Raw genomic sequence first — 25,889 nt, 5'->3', positions numbered from 1 at the left:
AATCTTAAAAATGATCAATATGTCTTTATTAGTTGGCTATGTACCACAGACCTTCATGGTGGCTGTAATTAAACCTCTACTTAAAAAGCCATCACTTGACCCAGCTGTCTTAGCTAATTATAGGCCAATCTCCAACCTTCCTTTTCTCTCAAAGATTCTTGAAAGAGTAGTTGTAAAACAGCTAAGGGATCATCTGCAGAGGAACGGTTTATTTGAAGAGTTTCAGTCAGGTTTCAGAATTCATCACAGTACAGAAACAGCATTAGTGAAGGTTACAAATGATCTTCTTACAGCCTCTGACAGTGGACTCATCTCTGTTCTTGTCCTGTTGGACCTCAGTGCAGCTTTTGATACTGTTGACCATAACATTTTATTACAGAGATTACAGCATACTATAGGTATTAAAGGTACTGCACTGCAGTGGTTTGAATCATATTTATCTCATAGACTCCAATTTGTTCATGTAAATGGGGAGTCTTCTTCACACACTAAGGTTAATTATGGAGTTCCACAGGGTTCTGTGCTAGGACCAATTCTATTTACATTATACCTGCTTCCCTTAGGCAGTATTATTAGAAAGCACTGCGTCAATTTTCATTGTTATGCAGATGATACTCAGCTTTACCTATCAATGAAGCCAGATGACACACATCAATTAATTAAACTGCAGGAATGTCTTAAAGACATTAAGGCCTGGATGACCTCTAATTTCCTGCTTCTAAATTTAGATAAAACTGAAATTCTTGTTCTCGGCCCCACAAATCTTAGAAACATGGTGTCTAACCAGATACTTACTCTGGATGGCACTACTTTGGCCTCCAGTAACACTGTGAGAAATCTTGGAGTCATTTTTGACCAGGATATGTCCTTTAATGTACATATTAAACAAATATGTAGGACCGCTTTTTTGCATTTGCGCAATATTTCTAAAATTAGAAACATCCTTTCTCAGAGTGATGCTGAAAAGCTAATTCATGCATTTATTACTTCTAGGGTGGACTATTGTAATTCATTATTATCAGGCTGTCCTAAAAGCTCCCTGAAAAGCCTTCAGATGATCCAAAATGCTGCAGCTAGAGTACTGACAGGGACTAGAAAGAGAGAGCAGATTTCTCCCATATTGGCTTCTCTTCATTGGCTCCCTGTTAAATCTAGAATAGAATTTAAAATCCTTCTCTTCACCTACAAGGTCTTGAATAATCAGGCCCCATCTTATCTTAAAGACCTCATAGTACCATATCACCCCAATAGAGCACTTCGCTCTCAGACTGCTGGCTTACTTGTGGTTCCTAGGATACTTAAGAGTAGAATGGGAGGCAGAGCCTTCAGCTTTCAGGCGCCTCTTCTGTGGAACCAGCTTCCAGCTTGGATTCGGGAGACAGACACCCTCTCTATTTTTAAGATTAGGCTTAAAACTTTCCTTTTTGATCAAGCTTATAGTTAGGGCTGGATCAGGTGACCCTGAACCATCCCTTAGTTATGCTGCTATAGGCTTAGTCTGCTGGGGGGTTCACATAATGCACTGTTTCTTCTCATTCACCTTATTTACTTTGTTTATACTCCACTCTGCATTTAATCATTAATTGATATTAATCTCTGGCTCTCTTCCACAGCATGTCTTTTCTCTCCCCTCAGCCCAACCGGTCGCGGCAGATGACTGCCCCTCCCTGAGCCTGGTTCTGCTGGAGGTTTCTTCCTGTTAAAAAGGGAGTTTTTCCTTTCCACTGTCGCCAAGTGCTGCTCATAGGGGGTCATTTTTACTGTTGGGTTTTCTCTGTATTATTGTAGGGTCTTTACCCACAATACAAAGCGCCTTGAGGTGACTGTTGTGATTTGGCGCTATATAAATAAAATTGAACTGAAACAAATTGAATTGAATTGAATTTAAAAAATAGTTGAAAACTTTTCTGTTTAACCAGGCTTTCTGGTTTCTGACTTTATTTTTATTCTTTTTCTTTTAATATGATAATGTTATTATGTTTTTAACATAGTGTTTTCTGAGGGTGGGGGGGTGATATTGTGTTTTATTTATTGCACAGCGCTTTTCTGTCTGTGAAAAATGCTATATAAATAAACTTTACTTACTTACAACAATAACTATCACCTGAATCCTGTTGCTTCTGTGTGAGAAGGTGATGCTTATAGCATGTTGCAAATTTAATTAGGGCTGCAACTATCGATTATTTTAGCAATTGTGTATTCTATTTATATTGATTACCCAAGTAACTGGATAAGAAATACTTTTTTTCATATTAACAGTTCATCTGCATATTTTAACTTCCGTACTGCAGTTTTTCCCTGTGTGAAACAAACAGGGTGGATGGAGCAGCTACAAAGTTCTCTTTTCTTCACTTACTGATCAGGTGGTTGATGAAGGACCTCCAGCTGTTTCACAGTAAAGGTTTAATGGAGGTTACAGGGACGAAAAGGCTTCTTTTGGACACTAGAAAAACATTTCCTTCTGCTCCATCTGAGCGCGCCGGCTCCGCCTCTTTCCGCTTGTGCAGACAGACTACATGTAAATCAGCTGACTGCTGCTGTTGCGTCATCAGTGTTCACGTGAAAAACTAGGGGCTGCGTGAGCGCAATCTTGTAATGCTTTATATTTACAAGCATTCTCCTAAATACGTTTCTATATTTAGGTCTATATTTAGTCACAAATCAGGGATTAAAGTATCAAAAATATTTTGACGGGGAAGGGGTTCTTCCGGTACCGGACGGTCACTAGTGCTAATAGCTGCGCTCGCTAGCAGTATGTCCGGGAGCTGACGTAGAGAAAAAAATAACAGCTGATTCTCAGCACAGCGAGCACAACACACAAACAAGGCAGAGAGCGGTGGAGGCGGAAAAACATGTCAGCGATGATCGCTCAGTGTCAAAGGGAATCCGTCGCAGCGACGGAGGATCTGAGGGGGTTGTTTTCTAACTCCTGATCCCCCACTCCATTCCAGTAGGTGGTAGTAATGCACCTCTAAGCTGGTTTGGTCAACCGCAAACCCACAAGAAGAAGACGACTGAGCCCTGTAATGCAGCTAATGTGAGCGAAACGTTATTTAATGTATCGGATTACATTTTTTAAATTTCTTTCCAATATCCGATCCAGTAATTTAGGCCAGTATCGGACCGATATCGATACTGAATATCGGATCGGCGCATCCCTAGTTTAAACATCTTCAAAATGTCTAAAAGTCCAAATTTACAACCTATACAATACAAAACTCTGCATAGACTGCACTATACAGGACAACGAATGTTCCAAATGGGCCTCAGACACTCAAATATATGCACCCAATGTTCAGGCGACCACGCTGACAATTAAATGCATGCTATATGGTCTTGCATGCCTGTTCAAAGGTTCTGGCAGAAAATATGTGAAGACTTATCCACATGGTTTAATTGTGATATCCCAGCCTCACCCAAACTGTGCATATTAGGTGATGTAAGTGAATTAGATATGGAAGCAAATACGTCACATTTAGTTCTTACTGCCTTATGCATCGCTAAGAAAACTATCCTCATGAATTGGAAATCAAAAACTGATTTATGTATTACTCACTATAGAAATTTACTTTTTGATCACATTAGTCTAGCGAGAATGTCTGCCAACTCAAAAAACCAATTGGACAAATTTGATTATCTCTGGTCCCCACTGATCAATTCCATCATTTAGTGGGGGTGATTGGCTGTAGTCTCGTCTCTTCTGGGGCCTGGCGGGTGGCTGATGGGTTCCGGACTGGAGGACTGTGGCTACAATTTTGTGGTGTCTGTGTGCGGGCCCTGGTTGGTGGGGGGGCTTGGATGGATGCTCTTATGGCCTTTGGGTTGGGGGCTGGGGTGCCTGTGGTGGTGGGGGCTGGCCCTGGGCCGAGTGGCTGGCCCCCTCTGCGGGGGTTGGGGTGTGGGTCTGGGGCCCTGGTGCCCGGGGTCGCCCGTTTCCCGGCTGGGCCTCTTCCTGTGCTGGAAAGGTCTGCGCTCCCTTGGGCGCACCGCCGTGTGGGGTGGGTTGGCCCGCGTCGGGATGTCTGGCCGGCATTCTGGGATGCTGGGGTGCCCGCATGTCCTCTGGGGGGGTGGGGCGCTCAGGTGTGGGGGCAGCGGTTCTCACGGGGGACTGGTTGGTCCTGGCAGGTGCCGCAACGAGTTGGGGGGAGCCGGCCTGCCAGAGGGGTGGGCTGCTCATTGCCTCTGGCTCTCTGGGCTCTTGCCCGTTGACCGTGGGGGGCCCCGTCTGGGGTCTTCCTCCTCTGGGTTGTGTACGCAGTTGCCATTGGGATGTGTGGTCTTGGGTCTTCTGTGCTCCATCTTCTATTTTTTTTCCTGCCCCCCTGGGCAAACGATAAAAAATGTACTCATTAAACATTAATCAAGTTGGCGTTTTTACAGTGTATCAAAATACTCCTGTGGTGTCTGACAAAGTAAAACTGGCTTTGATTTGCGAAGACATGTAGCAGAGTGTGGCAGTCCTGGTAAATGATACATCACTGCCAGTGTGCAAGTAGCCAGTAGCTCAGAAATACATAATAGCTTTGTGTGTTTCTGTTGTTTTCATGACACCTACACCAGCCTATAAAATAGTTTTACAATTTGTAGATGCATTTTTTGGGGGGTTTTTGCAGACTGGTGAACCTCTGTCCATCTTCATTTCTGAGAAACTCTGCCACTCTAATATGCTCTTCTTCTTTTTTTTTTACCTAGTCATCCTAACCTGTTACTAACTGTTGTCATATGTTTCTCTTTAGTAACACTTACTTTTCCAGTCTTTTGTTGCCCCCGTCCCAACTTTTTTGAGATGTGATGCTACCTTCAAATTTAAATGGTCTAATACTTTCCTTGAAATTGTACAGTCTCTCAGTTTACACATTTGACATGTTTACTATGTTCTATTGTGAATGAAATGAGTTTTGTAGATTTGCAAATCATTGCTTTCTGTTTTCATTTACATTTAAACAACGTCCAACTTTTTTGAATTGCGTTTGTAAAAATGGTTGTTATGTAGTCAGAACCAGACTCACAACAATTGACAACAGCACAACACATGCATTATTGATAGGTTCAGATCATTTTAAAAACTCAGAGAACAAACACACAACTCTTTTGAACTTGCGCAAGGAGGAGAGATCCGTTCCTTGAACTCAGCTCTCAGCTGAGCGGAAGTTATCTGTCCTGGCGAACTGCTTCCTGCGCAGCGCTTTTATTCGGATTTTCACAATAAGATCACGTGGGTTACATCAAACACAGTTTACAGCATGTAATAAACAACATTCTTGGCTTTTTCCTTACCATATAAGGTCGTAAGCATACTGTGACATGTGCGCATGTAACATGGCGTATACGAGACACGTATCCTATATGTGTTCTCTGCAGGCTGAGAGCAGCCTGCAGGTAACTATAACTTCCTTTGTAAGAAATACCACCACGTGTTCCCATTTCGAACATAAAAACAACAGTATCATATGTACATAGAACAACTCATAGAAAATATACAAACAGAAGATATGATAATTTATAATAAACAGAATGGAATTTATACCATAACTCCAACATTTCCCCCCTGTTTATCATAACTTCACTGGCATCTTTTTTCCACGCCACACCACTTGCTTGCACATTTTCAGTGTGGGTTTCATTCATTGCCAAATATATACATATTTACAAAATATCCTCAGGCATTTCAGCGTCTTGGTCGACCATCTGAAGCTGCAAATATGACACAACATAACCAGTAAAAATCTTTGTTATCATGGATCTGATGCAGGGTAGAATACACATTGTAAACACACAAATCAACACTAACACACACAAAACAGGAGTCAGGCATTTCAACAATACCTGCCACCAAGTTCCCGCATTTAGCCAGGAAAACCAATCACTCTGGCTTTCCTGAGTGTGCTGTTGTACATATTTCTGTAATTCAGTCAGTCTGTCGAGTGCCTCCCTTATGGCTCCACCAGCATTATCTTCATCTGGGATGTAAGTACAACATGTCTTACCAATAATCTTACACACGCCACCCTGGGACGCTGTCAAAAGATCTAATACTATTCTATTTTGCATCACCATTGCTCTGAGTGAACTTAACTCTTTTAAAGTTCCTTGTCCTAGAGCTATAGTTGTATTTACCAGACGTAATAGTGCATAGCGATTTATTTCCACTTGGTCACGCACAAATCCTAGTCCAATTCCTGGAAAGATAGACTGGGCAATCTTTGCTCCGACTCCCCAAATCCGGAGCTCCTCTGGGACTTCTGAATGGCTCGTGAGCCACTCTCCAACCTGTCGCTTCGTCTTGTGATGTGGATGACTGGCCTGGTACTGCATGAAAAAGACATGATCTGACACATATGCAACACTACACAGGCCTCCCCAATCTGGGGGAAGGGACATGTATGCTTTGTGACCACAGATGAAATACCAATCCGCTAACACTCTTGTTCCCTTGGGTCCTGGTGCTACTCGTGAGCACTGACTCAGCTCTCCAGTGTCCATCTGTATTCTGTAGGCCAGGTCAGACTGACATTCTTTCCTCCGTACAGTTAGATTATTATAACAAGCAATATTTTTGAGGCAGGTCAGGCATTGTCTCTCATCTGTTGGTGGACAGTACGAATAGGTAGCATTACAGAGAGTGGCTGGTAATCTACCCACCTTGATGGTTCCATTTGCTATAACACATGCTGGAAAAGCTTTCTCTGGCAAATGATTCAACATTAGCACCTCAAGAAGGGGGTTAGCTAACTGGGGCCAAGTGAGCAAATCTGTTAACATAGAACAGTTTCTATTAATGGGAGAACTTATCCCCTTTACATTAAGAATTGAGGTAAAATTTGCTTCACTCCATTTAGCTCTTCTCCCTGGATGTGTAGCCAACCCATAGAGACACCATGAGTGCTCCCAGCTAACATTATAAGGCCTCAGTCCAGTCTTGTGTCCTGCCACTGGCATATGTGCACACACATAACAATTTGTCCAATTATTAACATGAGCTGTGACGTTCATTAACTGCCACCATTCATTGGTTGCATATTCATGTGGGTACTGGGTGTAATTTAATGAAGATGTTCCTCGTAAAATTAGCAGTGTGCTCACGCTGAAAATAATTATGAGGCTGCAGAAGGGCGCCATTCTAAAGGAGTAGGGATCAGTTGTTGTCTTCACTGGGTTGAGACGAAAAAACCACTATAAGGAATTTCCCCCTTTGTAACCAGACTTCCACCTTTACTCCGAAGTAAGTGGCTCCACCTTCTTGCAGTGACTCAGATGAATCCACGTAGATCTTTCAGCGATTTTCACTGCTGTTGGTGTGGTCAGTAGAACTTGATATGGACCGTCCCACCTCGGGTTTGACCAGCACTTCCGTTTGATGACCTTGACCAGCACCCAGTCTCCTGGCTGTATCAGTGGCACCTGTGGAGAGAAAGAAGATGCTTCTGGCAGTTTACTAGCATCAATTACTTGTTTACTTTGTAAAAATTTCCTCATCCAGTCACTCAAATCACAGCTCTCTTCTGCCTTTTCTTCCTCCGTATATACAGGCAGCCTGAATGGTCTGCCATATAATATTTCATACGGAGTAAGTCCTAATTCTGATGGTGTTATGCGCATGTACATTTTCACTAGGTCTATACAGTCCACCCAAGGTTTCCCCGTTTCTGCCATGCTTTTCCTCAACCTATTTTTTATCGTCCCATTTGTTCTTTCCACTAACCCTGCACTCTGCGGGTGGTATGCACAATGGTTCTTCAGTTCAATGCCTAAATTTTGAGAAACCTTAGATACTATCTCATTTACAAAGTGTGGTCCATTATCACTCCACAGCTTCTCTGGAATGCCATAATTAGGAATTATGGTCTTACATAAGGCTTTTGCAACCGTCAGTGCATCCGCTTTTGCCGATGGAATAATTTCAACCCATTTTGTAAAAGGATCTACAAGTACTAAACAGTACTTGTATGTCCTACATTGATTCAGTTCTATGAAATCCATGTGAAGGAACTGAAAAGGATAACAAGGTGTTGGAAATCTACCCCTTCTTGGTCTCAGATTACCCTGTGGATTATTTTTACAGCAAGTTAAACATGCTCTACAAAAATTTTTTGAATAGTTATTAAAGCCTTTTGCATAAAAGTGTTTACTTATTGTCTGTACCATCCCTCCTGTTGAGACATGGCAAGGCCCATGACTCAATAATGCTGCAGTTTTGAACAGGGCTTTAGGGAGTACCGGTTTATCATTAATATGATAAACGTTATCCTTCAGTGTCGCACCATCCCTAAGCCACTGCTCTATTTCTGCTTTCGGGGCTTGTGTTTGCATGTCCTGTAAAACCTCCTGGCTTATTGGCTCTTGTATATGTAAGTATATGTCGCTGTGGCCATAAAGGCCCTGTGCCGCTTCCTTAGCTATCTTATCTGCAAAGGCATTTCCTAAGGTGACAGAATCTTTGCCCGCAGTGTGGGCTGCACATTTACAGATAGCTATGTTTTTGGGTTTCATAATAGCTAAGAGCAACTGTTTTAATAATGTAGCATGTTTCACTGGCTGACCTGTAGACGTCTGCATTCCCCTTCTTGCCCACTGGGCTGCAAAAAGATGCACTGTTGAAAATGCATATTGGCTATCTGTATAAACTGTCACAGTCTTATCCTTATAAAATAAGCAGGCTTCTATGAGAGCTATAGTTCCGCTGCTTGGGCTGAAAGATGAGATGGTAGTTGTTCTGCCTTAATGATTTGTTTATCAGTTACTACTGCATACCCCGTTTCTGTAATACCTCTGTCATTTTTCCTGCTTGACCCATCTATATACACCACGTCGCCTTCTGTTAATGGCGTATCTAACAAATCCTCCCTTGGTTTACTATTTTGCTGTGTTATAGCTTTACAATCATGTGGTTCTCCATCTTCTGGAGTAGGAAGCAATGTAGCAGGATTCAAGGAAGTACAGCGCTCAGTTGTAATATGCGGCTGAGATAGTAGCAGAGCAATACAGCTTAAATGTCTCGCTGGTGAAAGGAAAGTCATCTTACTTTGTAATAACAGAACTGAGACCGCGTGTGGTATTTTCAATGTCAGTGGATGAAACAAAACTAACTCACTCGAAGATTCCACTGACATTGCTGCTGCACATACCGCTTGCACACAAGGTGGGAGTGCTCTTGACACTGCATCTAAACGTTTAGAATAATAAGCAATGGGTCGCAGTTTGGGACTATAGCAATTCCCAGAGCTTGAAGCATGTCTCGCCCTAGCAAATTCACTGGACACTCTGAACTCAACACCACAGGGCCCTGACTGTAAATTCCTGTCTCTGGATCACTAATTATCACTGGAGCTGAAAGGGGTAAGGCACTTAATTGCCCATTAGCTGATTTTACAAAAACTCTCTTCTTAGATTCTTTTAATTTTGGGATGTGTTCCTTCACCACTGTTCTATCTGCACCTGAGTCACACAGAAATTCAGTTGTTTTGCCATTTACCAAGAGAGTTATTAAAGGTTTCTGACCTGGTGTGGAGATTACAGCTAATATTAGCTTCAGATCAACACTGGTAACCTCAATGTCATCTGAAACTCCACCTAGTCATGTAGAGCTGTTGTAATCTAGATTGTATGGAGGATCCCTAAACCTCCTGTTCCTGCAGTCTCTGGATATGTGTCCCTCTTTTCCACACAGCCAACAGCCGTCTCCCCTGGGGACAGGTCTGTTATACTGACCACGGCCTCTTCCCCGGCCTCTGCCTCTACCTCCTGATTTAAATTCTACTCTTTGAGGCCTTTGATCTCCCACCAAAAACACTTGAGTTGCAGAGCCATCCGTTTGGCTGTCATGATTATAAAAAACTTGCACTGGTTTCTTATCCTTTTTTGATTTTATCACCTCTTCTGCATGATGAGCCCAATTCATAGTGTCCATGAGGTTTCCTGTGGCATGATTTACATTATGTTTGCGTATGAAATCAGAATATTTTGGGTGGAAACCAGACATCAATGCTTGTTTTAGTTGTCTTTGATAAGGACCATTTGGGTCTTGGTCCTCTGGTATGCCACTGTGTGCTTTAAACACTTCCTCTAATCTTTCCCTAAATTCAAAAACACCCTCTCCGTCTTTCTGTTTGCAGTGATAGATTTTATCATAATTTGGGGGTGGAATCAGTGTGTTTCTAGTCCGCAACACTACTCCCTGAATTCCCTGCTGTAGAGCAACTGAATCATGAGGCAGTGTTACTCCTCCCGCATCTTTCCCAGTGAAATCTCCTCTCACTCTTCCCCAATCATGCTTAAAATGGTTTCTGAATACAGAAACCATTTCATCACCATTCAAATTAAACGAGGCTTGTAATCCTACAACCTCTGTTGCCCACAAGTTTACATTAGTTTTATGAGATGTCAGACCTTTAACTGCCTCTAACATTTCTACATTTGTCCACGGTCTAAAAACTAAGATTGTTTGTGCATTATCATTACCAACACCCCTATGTGGATTAGCTACTTCCACCATAGGAAATGTGTTTACTGCCGGCCGTAAAGAGTCTGAATGTCTCACAGAACAATCACAACTCTCAGCCCCCGAGCAATGTTTCACACCATATTTACACAGGAGGGGCTCTAAATCTGGATAACCTCCTTGTACCAGGGCAACCACATTCCCTGTTTGTTTGTTCTTATCATGACTTCTAAGGATCATCCTTCCTGCCGTTAAATTTAATTGCTGCACTAAATCCCCCTCCTCCTCAACCTGTAAATTACCATCTGCCCCCTGTAACTGCGGGGGAGATGCTTGGGCTGAAAGAGGTGGCTGAGCTGGGGGAGGTGGTTGAGGTGGGGGTTGCACCCTACAAGGCCTAACCGTCTCATCCTCTGGCCTTAACAATGCAGCATGCACATTACAGGAGGTTTGTTTTCCCTTCTTTTGTTCTCTGCCCGCGGCCCTTTTCTGTGCTTGTTCCAACCACGTTTTTGCTACTATTAACTGTCTTTCTTTTTCAACTTTACACTTCCCTTCTTGTGTTGCCACACTGATTTTTAAATTTCTTACCAAATCTTCACATTCCCTTAACTCCAACTTTCCACTAAAACCATACTTTTTCTTCCATTTATTGCAAAACGTTGTGCTGCCCGGAGAGTATCTCTCCATATATTTTAAATCCCCCTCTAGGGCAGGCTTACTCAGTTTACTATTCATAATCCCCATTTTACTTCCCGTGCTTTGTACCGATCGGACCACGTGTCCTTCTGGGACCTAATAACAAATCCGCCCGTCACTGTGTACTTCAGGCCGTAAAGTTCGTTGGCACCCGTAGGGTATCCCTTCACGCTGCTGCTTCCACGTCAAAAGGCGGCTTACACACACTTTCATTCACTCATTCACACACACGTACGCGTATTTTCAAGGCCTATTTTAAATTTCTAAAGTCCGAATTTGGGAAACCTCTCTTTCCGGCGAGAGTTACCAATTTACTTTATCTTTTTAACAAAAGCAAACTACAGTACTGTCTTCCCAGCCTTTACAGACCTACACCTCCCGAGTGCAGCGGTAACCCACTGAGGATAACCAATTTTCTCCAGCCCGAAGCAGACCTATACCTCACTGGTCCAGAAATCTGGACCAAGGTTCAGAAGTATAGCGGTAACCACTGGAGTTCTTTTTTTACGTTCTTCCAACCTGAGCAGACCTGTGCGTTTCTGAACCAAAAACCACAGCGGTAACTATCGGATAAAACGGACTCCTTTCGGCGAGCCTACCTAATTTATAACGCGCGGCTTTCACATACCTGTGTTACAGTTGGTGTTACGTCCCCTCGGACTCCGGGAGAGCGATGAACGGCGCTGGAGGAGCGAACCTAATCACCGGCCTGAAGACGAATTCACGGTTCAGGACTTCTCTTCAGGTCAACTGATGATCCTGGCTGTCAGACAGTCTTCGGTGTTCGTCTCCTCCAGCGTCAGTCAGCAACTGTCCCGCTCCGGCTCTCGAAGGACCAAAAAATGATAGGTTCAGATCATTTTAAAAACTCAGAGAACAAACACACAACTCTTTTGAACTTGCGCAAGGAGGAGAGATCCGTTCCTTGAACTCAGCTCGCGGCTGAGCGGAAGTTATCTGTCCTGGCGAACTGCTTCCTGCGCAGCGCTTTTATTCGGATTTTCACAATAAGATCACGTGGGTTACATCAAACACAGTTTACAGCATGTAATAAACAACATTCTTGGCTTTTTCCTTACCATATATGGTCGTAAGCATACTGTGACATGTGCGCATGTAACATGGCGTATACGAGACACGTATGCTATATGTGTTCTCTGCAGGCTGAGAGCAGCCTGCAGGTAACTACAACTTCCTTTGTAAGAAATACCACCACGTGTTCCCATTTCAAACATAAAAACAACAGTATCATATGTACATAGAACAACTTATAGAAAATATACAAACAGAAGATATGATAATTTATAATAAACAGAATGGAATTTATACCATAACTCCAACAATTATTACCTCACACTACAGGTGAGAAAGGATTACATCACTGGTTAGTGATCTGGTTAATATGCTGACATGTGAAGTGTGTCATCAAGACGTTGCTAGAACAAACATCATAAATTGTAAATGAGTTCAAGAAAACGCTGCAGAACAGCTCTGCCCACATGGTAACAAGGACCAAGCCTAACCTGATAAGTCTGCACAGGTTAACTGTATTTACTTGCTATTTAGTTTTTTTTGTACACACACTGGTATTTGTACTTCAGTCACTTCAACAGTGTAATATTTGCCTTCAATTTTCTCTGCAATGTCAAGTATATCTCCATCTCTCACTAACATCACTGTCCAAGATCAGAGGGTAGCAGAAAGAGTGATGATTTCAGTTCTAACTACACTTCCATCCTGTGTGTTTCTCATCATTAATGGGATCATGTTGTTCACTCTAAGGAGTAAACCGGTGTTTCGTGAGACCTGCCGTTATGTTCTTCTTTATAACCTCCTTTTTGCAGAAACTGTACAGCTGGGACAGAGTCAGGTTCATTTTCTTCTTGCAGTTTTTCAAATAACAGTGTCATATCCTGTATGTACTGTTCTCATTATCTTCACTAATCTCACAACTGTGGTTTCTCCTCTCACACTGGTGGTGATGCCTCTGGAGAGATATGTTGCTGTGTGTTACCCACTGAGGCATGCTGCCATCATCACCATCAGAAACACAGGGGCAGCTGTCACTGTGATTTGGACAATCAGTTTTCTAAACATTATTATTCGAACTCTGTTGTTTTTAGAACTATTTGAAAAGTTGGATAGTTTAGAGGTGAAAGGCCTTTGTTCTGATATAGCTATACTGCTTGGGTCAAAGTCTGATCATTTTGACAAAGCTTTCACTAGTTTTGTGTTTGTATCTGCTGGAGTGGCAGTCATGTTCTCTTATATTGGTGTGATATTAGCAGCCAGGTCGGCCTCCACTGACAAAGCTTTAGCCCATAAAGCTCGTAACACACTGGTGTTGAATCTGATACAGCTGTGCCTCAGCCTCTCCTCAACTATTTATCACCCACTGTTGATATCTCTTTCAATGATTGTTCCAAGGATAGTACTTGTTCGCATTCAGAATGCTTTTTATGTGATTTTTATTATTTTACCCAGATGTCTGACTTCTCTCATCTATGGACTAAGAGATCAGACTATCAGACCTGTCCTCACAAATCATCTATGCTGTCGACTGAAACTCTGTGGCAAAAAATAACGTATAACATGTTGAGGTTTGGTTCAGGCTTTTGTTTGTCGGTATATTTGACTCTTGTGATTCAGCAAAAAAGAACATTTTTAATTAATAAACAACTAATGAACAATATATATTATCTTCAGACAAAATTGACATTTCTGCAGCTTTATATGACATTCTTTCTCACAAGTACAAGTCTTCTAGAGCAGAGGTCTCCAACCCCCGGGCCCCAGACCGGTACTGGTTCGTGGGTTATTTGGTACTAGGCCACAGTTAAAGAACAAATAACTTAGATTGTTTCAGTTTACTTATTATCTGAGTCTGAACAATGTTTTATTTTGAAAAATGGACAGATTCTTTCTGTTACATCTGTCTATGACTCCCTTTTGACGTGTGTCAAGACGCTTGTCTCGGTCATGTGATACATCGCCGCTAAAATTAACCCACTAGCTTCGCTGGTTCCAGTGCCTGTCTAACGAAATAGGTTGGTTGACCTACATAATGCTTGTTTAAATATTTGAGTGCTCAACAAGAGTATAAAACTGCCATATAAGAACCAATCCATTTGTCATTTACCATATAGCTTAAAAACACCGGGGATAGACGTCAGGCGGACCCAGCCACGTCAAGCTAACATGCTCCGGTACTCCACACCACAGCTCTTCAGCCACACTCCACGTGAAATCAAATCTTGTGATGGTGTGTGTCCGTTTTTCACCGATGGGATGCTGGTGCCAGTATTTAAACCGTTCTTGAGTGTTACCACCATGAACGGGTTCAACTCAGGCCCCGCAAGCTAGCTGTTCTCAAACCAAGAATGTGTGGCAAAAACAGGACAAGGGTGTGGCTCTGCCATCTCCATGTAAAGTTTTCTACCACTATTTCACTGCATGGTGTGTATTACGGAACAAAAGTGATGTAGTTTTTACGGTGGTGAATTAGGTTGGGCTCTAATGCTGAACTTGCTGCTCTGTATCGGTTCATATCACAGATAAAAGGACACAAAGTGTGTCCTTGTCATCTTGCTCATAATTGCTGTCTGTGTTTACCTCTGTGCTGCACACATTGTTTGTTTGGAACGTAAAATGTGTTCGTAGCACAAGAAAGGGGAGCGTCTTCTCCCACGTTTGTGCCCACTGTTGCCAACTCCTCAGGAAAGTAGCTATTGGCTGTCCTAAAAGTCGCCAGAAGTCGCTATATGATGTCATCACCTAATTTGCATAATTGGTTATTTGCATGTAGTTGCAATCAAGGCTGTAGGAGAGAGGAAAAACATCTTTGGAGAGACAAAAAAAGAAAAAAAAACACCCTAAATATGTTTAGAACTACTAGGGCTTGGGAATATGGACAAAATAATATCTCGATATTTTTTAGCTGAATGGCGATATGCGAAATATATCTTGATACTTTTTTCTTCCCAAAGATATAAACAAAAAGGCACCTCTGAGTCAAAGCTACATGTCCCAAATGTCACACAGACACTTTGATTACCATTCAGCTATAGCTGTAGATGTACAGGAGAAATTGCTCAAAAATAAACCGCTGGCATATTTAAATAATAATGCTCCTCAAATAAATTAATGCTTTTTTCCTCCATAACAAAAGATTCACAGCTGTGCTATTAAAATGTAAACAGAAAAGATACAGAAATAGATAAAATAGCAAAAGGCTGACTGATTCTTTAAAAAGCCAGTCTGCAGTGAAGTAGACTTCACCACAGTGCTTCCTCTTGTGTAAGATAACAAAACGTGTAAACAGACTGAATGAACAAACTTCCATCCTTCAGTCAGCAGGATCTCAGCCAGCTCAGTAAATCCGTACGCTGACCTATCACAGCAACGGCCCCACCCACTCAATGCCGCGTCGTATCCACCAGCTGCATCACGAGAACACGAACAGACCCACTTCCGCTATTAAAGTCACGTGACTCACAGTACATACCAACAGCCAGGTACTCTTGGGGGTGTAAGGGATGCCAAACACAGTGATAGCAGAGGATTGCAGGTTAACAAAAAACTCTCCAAAAGCCGCCGATGTCATCGCGAAAACTCTCTAAATGTGTCGCTAGTCGCTTTTTGGAAAAAAACTCGCTAGGGGGGGGTCTGAAAATCTGCTAAATCTAGCGACAAAGTCGCCAAGTTGGCAACAGTGTGCCCTCCAGCTTCCATGTGCAGACGAGGACCCGCCCACATTCATAGGTAAAGGAGCAGTTCACAAACCACAGTGGAAACGCGGGCCCGTTCTTAAGCATTTAGCTGGTTCATTGAAACCGTCACCAGCACCTCAGGAAACATAGCATTAGTGAGGCTGAACCCAGCCAACCCACAAGCTAGCAAGTTGCAGAAACACAAGCTCAGGGCTCACACTGATTCAGCATTATGGTGAGTTTTATTTTTCATGCACTTTATACAGTAAAACTTGTCTAAGTTGAAGTCACACAAATCAGATTTTGGCTCTAGTCGGACGGCTTCTGCAAGTCCTGATTTTTCTCAACATTAATTCCAATAACATCATCCCCTAAAAAGGTCGGATTTTCACCTGCCTCAGATGAAAAATCTGGTCCCATTGTAATCACTTCCAATTAAATGTGATCGCTTAATTTGGATGACATTTTCTTGCAAATTAATTTAGCATTTGTTCATTTCACCACCAATGATCTGCCAGAATTGCTTAAGTTTAATGCATGACCAGAAGCATCGTGTAAGAGTGACTATATAGTAACTCCAATATAGTATATAGTAACTCCAATAACAGCTTTATTAATATATTATTTATTTGCTTTTGATGGAAATTGACAATTTACTCACAGATTAGCATTTCAGTAACATTTGTTGATTAGGGCTAAGTACAAATTTCCACTAATTGCACTTTCTACTCTCCAGACAAGAGAAATACATACAAGGAGTTTATTTATCACTTCACAGCATTTAGAGATTTTTAGAAATGATTTAGCCAACTCTGTTTGAGCTAAATGGATGGATATCAACTGAACACCTATGAATTATTGAGTAAAAACATTTCTAATTAATTTGTAATATTTTACTTGAGAGGTATATTTCTACTAACTTATACACGTGTATGTACCCTCCCTACTAATGCTGAAGATCCGACTAGAGTCATGAGTGAAACATCATTTTTGCCACTATATGAGCTGCCTGGACAATCTTTGCCAAACTCAAGTTTGATACTAAAAGGTGTCCTATTGAAAACCACTAAAAATATATATATTTTTGATCCCACATTTATTTTCACATCAATTAATACATTCCTTTATGTTAAAGTTTTATTTTTGGCTATTTTGGACTGGCTTTCATTTTTTCAATTTTACATTTGTTCAAAGAATGCAGTAAAATTTCACACATTTTATTGTTTTCTGCAAGGGTGCCTTTCTACTGAAATAGAATATTTGGTTCTTGTTCTGGTAGTTGCAGCTGCTCTACAGCTGTGGTATGAGCAGTAGTGAGGGAGTAGGCATTTTCTGAGATGCAAGACGTTACAGCACACAGAAGGTATGCACTTGACATGCACTCTGATGGCTCCTCATTCTGCTTTGAGGACTCTTAGGCTGACATGGAAGAGTCCTCAAAGATCAAAACAGACGAACTGGAGTCCAACTCTGACTCATTTGGACTTATCTGAAGATGAGAGCTGAGGGCAGACAGATGGAGCAGTGTCAAGGTGGACTTCAAAAAATATAAAAATACTTTGGTCTCCCACAAACTCCCACTGTGGTGCTCTGCTATGCTCCAGCAGCCAGAGGTTTGAGCTTGGGATCTATATACTTGAAGTTTGAAGACTGAGGCCTGAATCAGTGACCTGACATCCATCTTTGGACTAGTGCTGAGGGATGAACTCGTGCACCACTAACACAAAAATGAGTAAAACACAAATCTCTTATTTTAACATTGTCCTACTGGTCAAGAAAATAAAAACCAGAGGACTTTTTTAATGACTTTGTTCTGTAATAATTTCTGTTCCTCTGAAGAGGACAGTGTATTCTGTCAGAAAGGCACAGCGTGATATTTGTCATGGGCGGTGGGAGAGTGCTTAACTACAGAATCTGCTGTAATGCTAATTATAGTCTGGGCTCTTACCTGTCTGCAAAGGTATTTTTTGCCCTTAATATTACTAATTAAAATTTACCACAGATATGCAGGATTCATTTATTTCATCCATAGGTGCAGACATGGGCTTTTTTTTTGTTTTTAGTTTAGAGCATGCATTTTATACACTGTTAAAAAAAAAAATAAAGGGAACACTTAAACAACACAATATAACTCCAAGTAAATCAAACTTCTGTGAAGTCAAACTGTCCACTTAGGAAGCAACACTGATTGACAATCAATTTCACATGCTGTTGTGCAAATGGAATAGACAACAGGTGGAAATTATTGGCAATTAGCAAGACACATTCAATAAAGGAGTGGTTCTGCAGGTGGGGACCACAGACCACTTCTCAGTACCTATGCTTTCTGTGTGATGTTTTGGTCACTTTTGAATGTTGGTGGTGCTTTCACACTTGTGGTAGCATGAGACGAGTCTACAACCCACACAAGTGGCTCAGGTAGTGCAGCTCATCCAGGATGGCACATCAATGCTGTGGCAAGAAGGTTTGCTGTGTCTGGTCAGCGTAGTGTCCAGAGGCTGGAGGCGCTACCAGGAGACAGGCCAGTACACCAGGAGATGTGGAGGAGGCCGTAGCAGGGCAACAATCCAGCAGCAGGACCGCTACTTTCGCCTTTGTGCAAGGAGGAACAGGAGGAACACTGCCAGAGCCCTGCAAAATGACCTCCAGCAGGCCACAAATGTGCATGTGTCTGCACAAATGGTTAGAAACCGACTCCATGAGGATGGTATGAGGGCCCGACGTCCACAGATGGGGTTGTGTTCACAGCCCAACACCGTGCAGGACGCTTGGCATTTGCCAGAGAACACCAGGATTGGCAAATTCGCCACTGGTGCCCTGTGCTCTTCACAGATGAAAGCAGGTTCACACTGAGCACACGTGACAGACGTGACAGAGTCTGGAGACGCCGTGGAGAGCGATCTGCTGCCTGCAACATCCTTCAGCATGACCGGTTTGGCAGTGGGTCAGTAATGGTGTGGGGTGGCATTTCTTTTAAGGGCTGCACAGCCCTCCATGTGCTCGCCAGAGGTAGCATGACTGCCATTAGGTACCGAGATGAGATCCTCAGACCCCTTGTGAGACCATATGCTGGTGTGGTTGGCCCTGGGTTCCTCCTAATGCAGGACAATGCTAGACCTCATGTGGCTGGAGTGTGTCAGCAGTTCCTGCAAGATGAAGGCATTGAAGCTGTGGACTGGCCCGCCCGTTCCCCAGACCTGAATCCGATTGAGCACATCTGGGACATCATGTCTCGCTCCATCCACCAATGTCACCTTGCACCACAGACTGTCCAGGAGTTGGCGGATGCTTTAGTCCAGGTCTGGGAGGAGTTTCCTCAGGAGACCATCCGCCACCTCATCAGGAGTATGCCCAGGCATTGTAGGGAGGTCATACAGGCACGTGGAGGCCACACACTGAGCCTCAGTTTGACTTGTTTTAAGGACATTGCATCAAAGTTGGATCAGCCTGTAGTGTGTTTTTCCACTTTAATTTTGTGTGTGACTCCAAATCCAGGCCTCCATTGGTTAATAAATTTGATTTCCATTGATGATTTTTGTGTGATTTTGTTGTCAGCACATTCAACTTTGTACAGAACAAAGTATTCAATGAGAATATTTCATTCATTCAGATCTAGGATGTGTTATTTGAGTGTTCCCTTTATTTTTTTGAGCAGTGTATTTATTTATTTATTTATTTTTTAAGCCTGTCATGTATGGCAGTTTTCGCAATCGGAATATGATCCGAATGCTCTGGTGTTACCAAACATATTTGCTTTTCCAAGAATAGCTCTGTAAGTTTTCCAATAGGGTACTCTTGTTAATATTTGTATTTTAATTTTATTTCATTTATTTACACCAGGCCTGACAGGCAGAAAGGAAAGGGTAGGAAAAGGAGTGAGAAAGAGAAAAGAAAAAAAAGAAAAGAGAAAAAAAAACAAAACAGAAAAACAAAACAAAACAAAGGTGAGAAAAGAATAATCAGAGAATGATATCCACACATATATACATACACATCCACATATCTACACATGCACATACATATACACATACACACACACACACTCACAATCCTGCTGTTGCTTGCAAATAATGTGTGTATGTGCCTCTATCAACGTACTCACCAATGGGAGCAAGAAACTGCAACCACGCCCCCCGTGATCCAGAGGTGAACAGGGAAGGACCCAGGGGACGCGGCCTATCCACGGCCCACCAGGACCTCAGAAGATGAGAGGCCACACATCCCGATGGCAACTGTGCACACACCCCAGAGGAGGAAGGAGGGAGACCCCAGACGGACCCCCTCACGGTCAAATGGCAAGAGTCCAGAGAGCCAGATGCAATGAGCAGCCAACCCCTGCCGCAGGCCTGCACCCCCCGCACGAGCTGCGAATGCGGCCCCGGGCGCCCGAGAACCGCCCGTCACCCAGCAGAGCCCCCCCCCCCAAGCCAAAGAGGCCCGAGCCACCCCCAGGACACAACCGCCAAGGAAGCAGGCCAAGAGCCACGCCAAGACATCCGGCCATGAACCCCGGGACACACGGGCACCCGACACCCCAGGGGCGGCAGTGGCAACCAGCGGGAAGCAGCAGGAAGCGGTAGGGAGTGATAGGGAGGGGTGACTCCCACCCTCCGCAACCATGTCCCACAGGTGCCAAGGCTCAGCAAGCCACAGACCCAGGCCCTGCTGTCCCCACACACAAACACACACACACGCACGCACGCACACACACGCAGTGAGCAGTGTATTTAAAAGAATAACACAAAGTGGTTTGTGGCAGGCGGTTTATGGCATTTTTAAATTATGCAGTCCAAAAATTATTTGTAAAACTGGTGATAAGACATCCATTTAATGCTTTATAAATCCTGTTATTAATGTGCTCATTTATTTATTTATTGTCAGTCTTTAAAAAGGCAAGGATAGGCATCAAAAGTTTCCTGCATCTTAAGTTACATTCACACACTGTGATTAAAAATTACTATAAAGGGATATTTGTGGTTGGGGTTGAAATTACGTGTTTGTTGTGTCATGCCAGCATACACAGTTTTTACACCTATAAATAAATAAATACTGCATTATTTCGCTGGACACTTTTGCAGAACATGTGGCTGTTGTTACATTTGGTCATTTTCACTGTGAAACAGAGTATTCAAATGAAACACGGGGGATAAACTAAGGCTATGTTCACACTGCAGCCTGAAGTGACCCAAATCTGATTTTTTTCGTCTTCATGCAACCTGTATCCGATCTTTTCCTGCCAGTCTGAACAACACAGATCCGATCTTTTCAAATGCAACCTGTGTGTGTACGGCCACGTCGCGTTTATCTGACCTGCATGTCATTGATACTCAACAAACGTTGAGTATCAATGACCGGTCTGTCGTGAACAGAATCAGTGACAAAGCGCAGCCCTGGAAAAGTCCAACATTCACAGGAAATGAGTTGCCAGCTATAAAGACCAAGCGCTTGCTGCAGATATACTCCCACAGGATACCCCGAGGGATGTGGTTGAATGCCTTGTCCAAGTCCATAAAGCACATGCAGTTTGGATGGGCAACCTCGCACACACACATGAATATCCTTGAGAGAGAGAGGATAAAGAGCTGGTCCAGTGTTCCGCGACCAGGACGAAAACTGCAATGATCCCCTTAAATCCGGGGTTTGACTACTGGACAGACACTCCTTTCCAGCACCCTGGCATAGACTATATGAGGGAGGCTGAGGAGTGTGAGCCCCCAAAAGTTGGAGCACGTCCTCCAGTCTCCCCTCTTAAACATGGGGACCACCACCCTGGTCTGCCAATCTAGTGGCACTGACCCAGATCTCCATGTGATGTTGCAGAGGTGTGTGAACCAAGACAGCTGAACAACATCCAGCGCCTTCAGGAACTCAGGGCAAATCTCGTCCACCCCAGAGGCCCTGCCACCAAGGGGTTGTTTAACCAACTCAGTGACCTCACCCCAGGTGGTGGGTGAGTCATCCTTCTTCTGTGAATGGCCACCTTATCATGGTGGAGGGCTTTGTGTGTCCCAGAGATCCCAGGAGCTATGTTTTCTGGGGGCTTGTCCCCATTGTAGGGTCTCCCAGGGCAAATTTGTCCTGGTTCCTTAGCCTCAAGATCTCACTTATGCTTTTTGTGTATGATGTGGTTTTGTTGACTTTATTGAGCAACAACCTGGACTCCCGGGGAACCTACGCCAGGATCCTGTTTGTGGACTTCAGCTCTGCCTTCAACACCATCATCCCTGATCTCCTCCAAGACAAGCTGTCCCAGATGAACGTGCCAGATCCCATCTGCAGGTGGATCATTGACTTCCTGATGAACAGGAAGCAGCACGTGAGGCTGGGGAAGAATGTCTCGGACTCCCGGACCATCAGCACTGGCACTCCTCAGGGCTGTGTCCTCTCTCCTCTGCTCTTCTCCCTGTATACCAACTGCTGCACCTCTGACCACCAGTCTGTCAAGCTTATTAAGTTTGCAGACGACATGACTCTCATCGGACTCATCTCAGACGGGGACGAGTCGGCCTACAGGATGGAGGTCAAACGTCTGGTTTCCTGGTGCAGCCACAATAACCTGGTACTGAACGCCCAGAAGACAGTGGAGATTATAGTGGACTTTAGGAAGCACACAGCCCCTCTACCCTCCATCATCCTGACTGACACCCCCATCACCACAGTGGACTCTTTTCACTTCCTGGGAACTACCATCACCCAGGACCTCACGTGGGAGCCCACCATCACCTCTGTCGTCAAAAAGGCCCAGCAGAGGATGTACTTCCTGCGGCAGTTGAAGAAATTCAACTTGCCAGCAAGGACCATGGTGCAGTTCTATACTGCCATCATTGAGTCCATCCTTACCTCCTCCATCACTGTGTGGTATGCTGGAGCCACCACTAGGGACAAACAGAGACTACAGCGCGTTGTGCACTCTGCTGAGAAGGTGATTGGCTGTAACCTCCCATCTCTCCAGGACCTGTACACCTCCAGGACACTGGGGCGTGCAGGTCGGATCACAGCCGACCACTCTCACCCTGGGCACAGACTTTTTGACCCTCTCCCCTCAGGCAGGAGGCTACGGTCCATACGGACCAGAACCTCCCGCCATAAGAACAGTTTCTTCCCCTCTGCTGTTGGACTCATGAACAATTACCCTAAGACTGTTACCACCACCCTCCACAAACACTGATGACCCTATGTCTATGCACCTGTCTGATTGCACTGATGTACATATTAGTGGAATATAGTTTACATTCTTTTATCTTTTAATTAGTCTCTGCACTGTATATTTTGTAATTTTGTAATATTGTGTTATAGTTATAGCTCTAATATCTCTGTATATTTGCAATTTGTATACTTGTATATTGTCTTATAGTTTTGATACTTATTTGTTTTTTCTGTAAGCACGAAGTACCGCAGCAATTTCCTAATGCTGTGAACCTGTTCACCCATATGGCAATAAAAACCTTCTGATTCTGATTCTGATTCTGATTCGAGTGATGAACTATCATCGAATTCAAAATGAATTTGTTGAGAGCATTACATCCTTAAAATTATACATTTTCTCAGTTTAAAAAATTGACATTGTTCTACTGTGAGTGAAATGAGATTTATGAGATTTGCAAATCATTGCATTTTGTTTTCATTTACAGTTATCAGCATCCAACATTTTTGAATTGGATTTGTAAAAATGGTTGTCATGCAGTTTAGAACCAGACTCACAACAATGGACAACAGCACAACACATGCATTATTACCACACAAACATGTAAGAAAACAGAATGACACCACTGGTTAGTGATCTGGTAAACATGCTGACGTGTGATGTGTGTCATCAAAGACGTTCCTAGGAGAAACATCATAAATTGTATGTGAGTCCAAGAAAACGCTGCAGAACAGCTCTGCCCTCATGGTAACAAGGACTAATCCCAACCTGCTAACTCTGCACAGCTTAACTGTATTTAATTGCTGTTTAGTTTTTTTTATACACAATTAGTATTTTGTTTTTGTATTTCAGTCACTTCAACAGTGTAATATTTGCCTTCAATTTTCTCTGCAATGTCAAGTATATCTCCATCTCTCACTAACATCACTGTCCAAGATCAGAGGTTACCAGACCGAGTGATGATTTCAGTTCTAACTACACTTCCATCCTGTGTGTTTCTCGTCATTAATGGGATCATGTTGTTCACTCTGAGGAGTAAACCGGTGTTTCGTGAGACCTGCTGTTATGTTCTTCTTTATAACCTCCTTTTTGCAGACACTGTACAGCTGGGACAGAGTCAGGTTCATTTACTTCTTTCAGTTCTTCAAATAAGAGTGTCATATCCTGTATGTACTTTTATCATCATCTTCACCAATCTCACAACTGTGGTCTCTCCTCTCACACTGGTGGTGATGCCTCTGGAGAGATATGTTGCTGTGTGTTACCCACTGAGGCATGCTGCCATCATCACCATCAGAAACACAGGGGCAGCTGTCACTGTGATTTGGGCAATCAGTTTTCTAAACATTATTATTCGAACTCTGTTGTTTTTAGAACTATTTGAAAAGTTGGATAGTTTAGAGGTGAAAGGCTTTTGTTCTGATATAGCTATACTGCTTGGGTCAAAGTCTGATCATTATGACAAAGCTTTCACTAGTTTTGTGTTTGTATCTGCTGGAGTGGCAGTCATGTTCTCTTATATTGGTGTGATATTAGCAGCCAGGTCGGCCTCCACTGACAAAGCTTTAGCCCATAAAGCTCGTAACACACTGGTGTTGAATCTGATACAACTGTGCCTCAGCCTCTCCTCAACTATTTACTACCCACTGTTGATATCTCTTTCAATGATTGTTACAAGAATAATACTTTTCCGCATTCAAAATGTTTTTTATTTGTTTTTTATTATCTTACCCAGATGTCTGACTTCCCTCATCTATGGACTAAGAGATCAGACTATCAGACCTGTCCTCACGTACTATCTATGCTGTAGATTGATACTCCCAGTGGTAGAAAACAAAGCATGACATGTTGAGTTTTGAGTTTTATGTTAACTTTGTGGGTTAGCGGATTTTGCTTTTAAAAACAATAAAGAAAGATAAGTGTGTGTGTGTGTGTGTGTGTGTGTGTGTGTGTGTGTGTGTGTGTGTGTGTAGATATATATTAGGGGTGGGACTTTAACGCGTTAATTTTGATTAATTAATTACGGGGAAAATAACGAATTAAAAATTTTAATGCATTTTAATCGCACTTTGCACCGTGGAACGTTTCTCAGTGCACGAGTTCCAGGCATACAGATTATATCGACACACAATGTGATAAGAATGATGAGCTGTCCAAATTCAGGGTCCGCATCCTTTGAAGGACCCGGCTCACGCAGACCGGGTCCTTCACAGCCCACGTAGACCGCAAAGGCCGGAAGTGAGCGGCTCGCCTTCATATCAGCGTCACCTGCCCTCACATCTGCATAGCTCATGTCGCCTAGCAACTGCAACAGCGCAAAGCACAGCTGTGTAAAAGCAGCTGGTTAAACAGAGAACAAACTTTTGCTCCTTTTTGTGGTTTAATTTTACATCCTTAATTCAAAATAAGCTGTTAAAACAAGCATAACACATTTCAACATTAAGGAATACAGCTGAGCAAATGATTAATTTCCAACTATATTAAGTGAGACATTAATGTTGAATAAAACTATCCAGTTATGATAATTTCAGGAGTTTGCTCATCACAGGAGCACTTCCGCCCTTCGTTGGTCTGTGTAGTAGACTGGTGGTTAGCAGCAGTGCTAACCATTACACCACCGTGCTGCCCTTTTGTTTCATATGTGAATAGCTGTTTGGAAAGCACATGGAGTCGATCACTGTAACAGCAGGGAAGTGCTTCAGAATCTGCTGGCTGTAAACTGACAGCAGAAGTAAACCGAACCCTAAATTAGCTGTGTGCTCAGAATAATGTTAAGGAATTTTTTTCAGCTCCACTGGCACACATTCCACCCCCAGACAGACCATTTTGACATCTAATCACTGATGTTGTTGATATGGGAATGGATATGTCCTTGTAGTGCTGTGTAGGTTCCGTC

General features: G+C 43.0%; 3 protein-coding genes across 3 annotated transcripts; 2 read left to right on the top strand and 1 right to left on the bottom strand.

The window, feature by feature from the left end:
* Positions 1-5,480: 5,480 nt before the first annotated feature.
* On the bottom strand, positions 5,481-11,832 carry LOC115791560 (uncharacterized). Its single transcript, XM_030745671.1, has 2 exons — positions 11,769-11,832; positions 5,481-7,404 (listed from the first exon to the last, which is right to left on the bottom strand). The coding sequence occupies exon 2, from the start codon at positions 7,120-7,122 to the stop codon at positions 5,650-5,652; it is 1,473 nt and encodes a 490-aa protein (XP_030601531.1). The 5' UTR covers positions 7,123-7,404; positions 11,769-11,832; the 3' UTR covers positions 5,481-5,649.
* Positions 11,833-12,782: 950 nt separating this feature from the next.
* LOC115791893 (odorant receptor 131-2-like) lies at positions 12,783-17,342 on the top strand. The gene is made up of 3 exons (XM_030746186.1): positions 12,783-13,710; positions 14,504-14,565; positions 17,268-17,342. The coding sequence occupies exons 1-3, from the start codon at positions 12,783-12,785 to the stop codon at positions 17,340-17,342; spliced, it is 1,065 nt and encodes a 354-aa protein (XP_030602046.1).
* Positions 17,343-23,886: 6,544 nt separating this feature from the next.
* On the top strand, positions 23,887-24,837 carry LOC115791892 (odorant receptor 131-2-like). Its single transcript, XM_030746185.1, has one exon. The coding sequence runs from the start codon at positions 23,887-23,889 to the stop codon at positions 24,835-24,837; it is 951 nt and encodes a 316-aa protein (XP_030602045.1).
* Positions 24,838-25,889: the final 1,052 nt, after the last annotated feature.

Source organism: Archocentrus centrarchus, chromosome 14 (assembly GCF_007364275.1).
Source record: "Archocentrus centrarchus isolate MPI-CPG fArcCen1 chromosome 14, fArcCen1, whole genome shotgun sequence".
Lineage (NCBI taxonomy): Eukaryota > Metazoa > Chordata > Actinopteri > Cichliformes > Cichlidae > Archocentrus > Archocentrus centrarchus.
Note: the sequence above shows the minus strand (reverse complement) of the source record. Positions and strands in the feature narration are given on the sequence as shown.